This window comes from Pygocentrus nattereri, chromosome 7, assembly GCF_015220715.1.
Source record: "Pygocentrus nattereri isolate fPygNat1 chromosome 7, fPygNat1.pri, whole genome shotgun sequence".
NCBI lineage: Eukaryota > Metazoa > Chordata > Actinopteri > Characiformes > Serrasalmidae > Pygocentrus > Pygocentrus nattereri.
The window spans coordinates 9,890,338-9,898,124 of record NC_051217.1 but is presented as its reverse complement, the minus strand read 5'-3'; the positions used below and the strand labels follow the sequence as shown (position 1 = coordinate 9,898,124).

General features: G+C 37.9%; 1 protein-coding gene across 1 annotated transcript; it reads right to left on the bottom strand.

Moving 5' to 3' along the window:
- Positions 1-647: 647 nt before the first annotated feature.
- Positions 648-4,567, bottom strand: LOC119263693. The gene is made up of 2 exons (XM_037539949.1): positions 4,498-4,567; positions 648-3,034 (listed from the first exon to the last, which is right to left on the bottom strand). Exon 2 carries the CDS (start codon positions 3,025-3,027, stop codon positions 859-861), a length of 2,169 nt encoding a protein of 722 aa, XP_037395846.1. The 5' UTR covers positions 3,028-3,034; positions 4,498-4,567; the 3' UTR covers positions 648-858.
- Positions 4,568-7,787: the final 3,220 nt, after the last annotated feature.

The following is a 7,787-nucleotide window of genomic DNA, read 5'->3' as shown; positions in this document are numbered from 1 at the left end:
GAGGTGCAGCAAAACAGACCCACACACAGACAGTTATGCATGTATGTTTAGAAATTTAACTGTCTATTAAAGACGCTGCAATAATTTGCACTTGTGTTCCTGCCTTGCTTCTCTGTAAGGCCTGTAACTGAGCAGAGCAGGTGATAAGAAAGTTTTCAAATGACAGTATAGCCAAAGGGGAATTTGTTGCATCACAGACCAAAGGTCAAGGTCAAACTTAGTTGTAGTTACCTGTCTTAAAGTCATCTTATACATGGGCTGACTGCAAAACTTCTTTGCAAGTTACAAAATGCCCATTTTTGCCATGCAGGATGTGAGTTAGCAAAACTAAGCATTGACATAAAGGTATAAAGTAGTGTGATTTGAAACATTGCCCACTTCTCTTATCATTTGCTTTGACACAGACTAATAGAAATAATTAATAATAGCTATCTGTATGTTTTTTGTCTGTTTTTCATAAATATTATCGTGACAGTGAGATTTTCTCTTAATTATTTATATTTTTCAACTTGAATTTTTTAAAGAGCAACAGAGTGGTAAATGCATGAATAAATGACAGTTTTTAAACTAGCTGCACCTCTTAATAAATGAACAGAATGGTGGTCAGAAGTGTCAGGCTCAAATCAATTTTAGACATGCAAAGACAGTATGATGCTGCAGTTAATTTTATTGATTAACAGAATAAATTCAGAAAGATGAAGAGGGAGATGAGAAAAGTAAATCTATTCATAGTTTTGTCATATTCTTTTCATTAGTCGTAAATGATTAAAAGAATGATAGAACAATTAAAGGAGTTTAAAAATCATAAAAGGAGTTTAAAAATCAAGCATTACATTGGCATCATTGGGCTGGACACCTTCAAACAAACTGATCAGTCTCTTCCTTTGACATGAGCTCAGTCATCACCACAGGTTTTGTCTCCTTCTCTTCTTGAGGTAGTGCCTTCATTGCCTCTTGTATTATTTTCTTCAGTTTCTCATTCGCCTCCTCAGAGATTGGGGGCAGTGCTGGCTTCAGTACTGTCTGGATTTGGAGGATTCTGTCCTGGCATCTGAGCTCAATTTCTTTTTTATTTTTGGCTGCAATTCCTCTGATACTTTCTTCTGCTTTTGTGCAATTAACTTCAAATTTTGCCATCTCACTATGGAATGCTATGCTGTTAGGATCCATAGCCATCAGTTTTCCCAGAGTGCTCACACTGTCCATCAGGTACTCTCCAGACACCTCTGTGTAAGTAGTGGAGATCATGTTAACCAGATAGGCATAAGCAGAGGCATTCAAGGTGTTAGTGTAGATCTTATCTTTAATAAATTTGTCAAAGGTGTAGCTGTGCTTCACAGCTAACTCAACGGTCTGAGTAAAACTGTTGAGATGGTGAGTCAGAATAGTCTTGAAAGTGTTTGTAATGAGCTGGAAGAAGTGCACCAATTTTTCCCACTGTTCTTTAACTTGTCCCATTGCCTCCAGGCCCTTTGCCAGAGCTATGATTCTTTTCTCAAAGTCAATCTCCTTTGGCTGAAGACGCTGCAGCTCCATCACAATGTCCAACAGCTCTATCCTCTTCTTCTCCATGTTCTTGAAAGCCTTGTCATGCATTTCTGTCACTTTGTTCAACATGACCTCACTTTGTTCGACTCGGAGTCGGGCTAGATTAACATGGAGCGAATCTGGAGAATCACTAGTCTGCTGTTTAGTGGAGTGAGGTGGTTCTACTGACAGAGGTGGACAATTGGTGTAAAACTTGCTTTTGGAGTCAAAGACCTGTGCTGCATTGTTAAGGCTTGTAATGTCCTCGATCAGTTTCATTGTTGTGGCATCATCGCATTCCTTACTTGGGGCACATTTAGCCAGCTCTGTGCAAATGGAGATACCCTTCTCACAGATGTTCAAGGCTTCAGTTTTGAACCGACTTTCTTCTTCTGTGATTATATCCTGTTTGGTTTTCGCAAACATCTTCTTCACAAAATCAGATTTAAGAGTTTCATTCTTCTGGTCATACAATTCAGTCCAATTTAGTTTGTTACCATTGTAGAAGTCATTCATTTTTGCACTCAGTAACAGAATCTGTCCTGATCGAGCAAAGACATTGTAAGCTGACATTACCTCTTTTACCTGCATCTGGTTTGCAGGGCTTGTGTGACTTGTGGTACTTCCTTCTTTGGTTGCTTTGATTATATCCCAAATCCCACCAGTTATGACTGGAATTGCACCAACTCCAGAAAAGATGTAACCACCAATTGGACCTAAAAATTGTGTTATCGCATAACCAACTGCTACTGTCATTGCTAACTCTGATACACTCGACAAAAGCTGCATTCCAAACAGTTCCCATCCAGATGGTATACTGTCTAAAGCTTTCTCGTACTCATTCTGGGCCCTATCCACGCTCTCCTCAAGCTTTTTACAAGCTTGGTCAGCCAACGTTTTTGCCTCCTCAGCGGAATCCTTTCTCATCTTTGCTATTTCAATGTTTTTTTTTATTTCTTGTAATTCCACATCATAACACTGTCCTGCATTGAGTAAAGCCTCCATCAAATTAATGACCTCTGAGAACTTTCCCTCAGTTTTTTCAGCCAGTTGTAAGCATTCTGATGATATGCGCTCAATGTTCTCAAGTTCAGCTGGTAGGATGGTTTGGACAAGAGCAGTATCCTCCTGGACAATGATCCCAACTACATTTTTGATGTGGTCTGGAATCTGTCCAGTGTACAGACGAATTTGGTCCATGTTCTTGTGAGCGTCATTGAAAGCTTGCCACCCAGCATTGCATACTTGAAAGAGGCAGGCCTTGAAAGAGTCAGAATATCTGATAAACTTGAAGCCATCTTTAGGAGGGTTTTTATTGATGGAGAAATCATCCACAGCAGAAATACGGATCAGCTGTCCCAGTAAAGCGATGGAAAGGGGAGCTGGTGTCAGATATTCTTCCCAGTTTGCATAGGGCTGCATTAAAATTGCAATGTCATCTCTGAAATCCTTTGCTTTGGTGATGCTCCTACGGGCTCGGTTGAACCTTGACATTGCCATTGCTTCACTGAAATAGATGAAGACAATATATGTGAGTAATCGATGTAAAAGATGAAGAGTTCAAAATGGTGTAACATGAGCAAAGGATAAATTCAAGATATAGAATAAATGACCAAATCAAAATACCTCTCAAAGGAGAGATGGCTATATTTCTCTCTCTTGTTTTGGTTTCTTGTCTTACATCAAAACAGTGTTTTCTTTTTCCTTTTCTCTTTTCTTCTCAATTTCTTCTCAGAGCAGCAGTTGATTAAAAGAACACTTTGGCAACTGTTGGGGGTGGATCTATTATGTTTTGAGGCTTTGTGGCAGCCAGTGACACAGGAAATATCACAGATGGAAGAATGAATTCCACTAATTATCAGCTAATTCTGGAATCAAATGTGGCACAGTCAGTCAAGACACTGAAGCTGACAAGGGGCTGGCTTCTACAGCAGGACAATGAGCCAAAACATACATCAGAATCCTCCAGAAACTATTTTAAGAAATGTAAACTGAAGGGCCCCTGAGTCCTTTGACTTGAACATTACTGAAAATATGAGGATGGATTTCCAGTATACTGTGAATACAAAATGGCCTAAGAATATTGTAGAACTTCAGAGTTCTAACTAAAGTTCTGCCAAGAAGAGTGGGGACAATTTCTGAAAGAAGAATAAAACTCCTAGCTGGCTGCAAAACGCATTTGCAAGCTGTGATCTGCAGTTGGCCTGACTGCATGTTTTAAGACTGTGGAAGGAAACCCACGCAGACAAGGGGAGAACATACAAGCCCCATACAGAAAAGACCCTGGTCACCTGGCCAGGGAATTGAACCCAGGCCTTTCTTGCTGTGAGGTGACCGTGCCACCGTGCCTCCCATTACTATTCAGTATTTTTCCTATTTTTGAAGTTAATAAAATATAAAGTAAATGTGCATTAATGTGTGCAGAAACAGATAGACAGAGGCTGTACTTACTGGTGTTCACTTCAAAAAGAGTAAAGTATGTAATTTAGCCAAACATGGGGTGATATACATATATAGGTTTGTCATACGTTAAAATTGATCAGACCTCATATACATTACTTTAAGGAAGAAGATAGGTCACAAATTTTCTTTTTACAACATACTATCTTGTAATACTGGGAAAGTTTTTTGTAATTACAAGTTATTTTCTCTCACCAAATAAATAAACAAATACTTGGCTATGACACTACTTTATGCATTAGGAAAATATTTGCTGTAGGAGTTAATAACTACTAGAAGTATACAGATGCAACTTATTGTAATTGTTCAACTATCTGTGCTAACATCGCATTACTTAGGTCAGTTTTTCATGGCCAGCATGGCATTTCATTATCATGTTCTGCTAAGTGCACTACATATTCCACAAATGCATGAACGAGCCCACTGATGTCTGCACATGCAACATTTTTATACAAACAGTTTACGTGAACTCAACAATAAACAATGAACTCAACAATAAACTCTATGTACCTGCAGTGCTGTGGCGACTCCTTTCTTAATCTAAGTGATGAAGTAGGTTTCTAGTAGGTTTGAAGTGGTTCTGAGTAGATGCTTTCCTTGTCACAAACAAGCCCTTTTATATAGTCTTAAATGTCTTTGTCAGCAAACCCCCTGCCCCCCAGAAAAAACTGTCTAGCACATAAGTTCATGATTCTGCATTCTAAAGAACAGCTTTACTTCCTTTTAGTACTTAAATTTAAAAAGAAATGACTTAAAAACAACAATAACAATTAAAAGTGTTCCAGAGAAATGATCTAGTCCATCAACTCAAAAACAAAAAAAGTTTAAAAAAAGGTGGCATGCATATTATCTTTCATTTTTCACAATGTGCATCAAAATACATTGTGCCATTTCAGAATACCAACATATTTAATGTGTTCTGATTTATAGATGCTTTGAAACCATGGAGTCATGTACTACGGTAAGGTAAGAACGTTTTTTAAACTCTGCAGGCGTAGTATGTTTGAATCCAATAAAGCTGATGCTGATATAATCAAACGTTACATACGCTTGTATAGCACAAAGGCAGAAAACATGAAACTAGAGTAATCTCATGTGTCTCCTCAGGTTTTAGTGAAGATCTCACTAAATTTGCCAAGATAATCACCCTCATGTTTATCTGCAACTGAACTTTCATCTCTCCAGAAGACTCTTTCTTTGAATTGCACATTTTTGAAAATCTATTCTCATGGCTTCTTGACGGCGACACATCCTTTCAGTTGAGTGTCTTCTCGCAGTGGAAGGATGGACAGAAATGCTTGTGGATTTTTTCAGGTCTGAAGCAAGAGTGGAGCTTGATTTTCTCCTCTCAAAGATTGAAGCTTAAAGCATTGATTACCTGGGAGTGGTGTACTCTACTTGCATGTGTGTGTTGGTAGACAGTATAAAGAAACTATACATGAGCAGAATTATGAAACACTGTCCTAAAGGGTTTACAAATACACTGCCAGCTCATTAGGTACATCTAACTTTTATCTATTTTCACTACTTTAGGAGCAGTTTGCACGTGTGCAATTACTAACTGTAGCCCATCTGTTGATGCACGGTTAATCAGCCTGTCCTCTAGCCAATCTATAAGTGGAGACCCCCATAAAACCACTGCATACCAGGTATCATTTTGGTTATGAAACATTCACAGCATGGGTGTAGGTGTAGCAACATTGCCTGGATTTCTAAACACTACAGGCTACTTAATTAGACGTGGTGGCAGTCGTGAGCTGGAGATTAGGGAATCAGCCTTGTGACCGAAAGGTTACCGATTTGATTCCCAGAGCCAACAGTATATGACTGAGGTGTCCTAGAGCAAGACACCTAACCCCCATCTGCTCCCCGGGCACTGCGGATAGGGCTGCCCACTGCTCCAGGCAAGTGTGCTCACTAGCATGTATGTGATGTTTCACTTCACAGGTGGGTTAAATGCGGCTGTGAAATTTAGGGTCTCTTAATGACCTTATTGATACTCGTTTTAAACACACTATTACAGATTATAGCTTACCTTTGTGTAGCCAATGAACTGGCATCACATGTATACAGTAAAATTTATAAACTGGTTCTAAATTTTTAAAAGCCATCAAGTGGCCTATTATAAAAAGGTGAAATGATCTTAAGTCAAACAACAAAAAAAATCTGTGTAAGATTTGGTTTGCATTATCTCTGTAATAAGCCATGTTGTATTACACACTTCTATAATATAAGAATAGCTCCATTAGTTTGAATTGAAGTCCCTGTAGTTACTGAATAATAAGCCTTAGTACAAAATAAACCTGGAATGTTAAGGTGTTAGGAACAAGAACCTTCATCAGTCTCACTTAGATATTTAGACAAATGTTTTATATATATATATATATATATATATATATATAAATCAGGGCCTTTTCACTTATTTCAAGATGTAGAATAGTCTTACATTGTTGTATTTGAAGGATTTTGGTACTCGTGTTATTTAAAAGCATTTGTAGTAGTAAATGTAGAGCTTCAAGTCGTGTACAACATGTTAATGTTTTCAAATTTTCGGAAGCTCCCTTGTTGACACTTGTTGTGGTGTATTTAGATGTGATCTTAAGCTAATAAAAGATTAGCTTTTCTGAGGTTTGTTTGTTTGAACATTCAGTTCAAGTATGAGGTTTACTGGCAATGGCCAAGAGATAAATAGACCTCCATTGAGTCCCTGTATCTTATTACTGTGCATGGAAACAGGATATTTGATGCTTACATTACATTTAAAATGTTATTTTTCATGTTTGCTTACTATGTTTAAATAGTCTTTTGGATCATTTGAAGAACTAGATATTATTGCTTATTTCAAGAAACCTTACTAAGTAGCTTTTGCTTACATCTCATTTCAGTATATTTTTTCTAGTATTTGTGAATGGTGTTTTTGCATTGTAAATGAGATGCATCGGCGACACAGCATATATGTACTTACTTGGAAATTTGTGACTTAATCAAATGCAAAATACCATTTGTTAATCAAAAGGTCCAGTGTTAATGCACCTCAGGCCTGAGTCAGAATCTGTCCAGGACAACCATATTCTGAACTCACTGGCCTAATGCTGCCAAATGCATTCAAGCAATGTTCTGGCATTTTTATGTCAAAGCAAGCAGATGGCCATTATCACCTATGCAGTAGTTAATGGCAGGATTTAAAGGGTCAGCAGTGAACAGATGTTGTGTATCATCATTTGAGCATTAATAAAAAAGCGACTAAAAATAATTTTGTTTAAATGCCTCAGGCTTCCTACCACCATGATCTGGAGTGCTTGTGCCCTCTAGTGGATGATGTGCTCCTATCATTATTTGCATTATCTCTGAAAGTTCTGAGGAACAGCAAAGGCATAACAAAAGTACTTGTGAAATCTGATCTACTTCCTCATAAGACGTTGTTTTTTAGTTTCGGAGAAAACAAGTGTTGTTGTGCAAGCTGTGATATTTATGGACCGCATCCAAATGTTGACGAAGCAAAAACAGAGCATGTCAATTAAACAGACAAAAACAGTATCATTTTCTTCTTCTTGTTTTGCCTTATTTGACATTTATTCTTTCTTTCTGTTGCACCCCTTCTCCCAGCCGCCACCCCTTGGACCCAACTCTACCAACATTAACATCCTAAATTGCAAAGAAACATGCCATTTAGCTTCTAGGGTCACTCATAAAAACACATGGTATCATATACGGTCTCTAATGTGTTTTGCTTTTCAAAGTGTGTCCTCTTTGAAATCATATTGTCACATCTTTAAACATACAAGTTTCAGATTAAGCAC

Bases quoted from the DNA above. Each gene is read 5' to 3' on its own strand.
- LOC119263693 (XM_037539949.1), bottom strand. From the start codon at position 3,027: ATGGCAATGTCAAGGTTCAACCGAGCCCGTAGGAGCATCACCAAAGCA.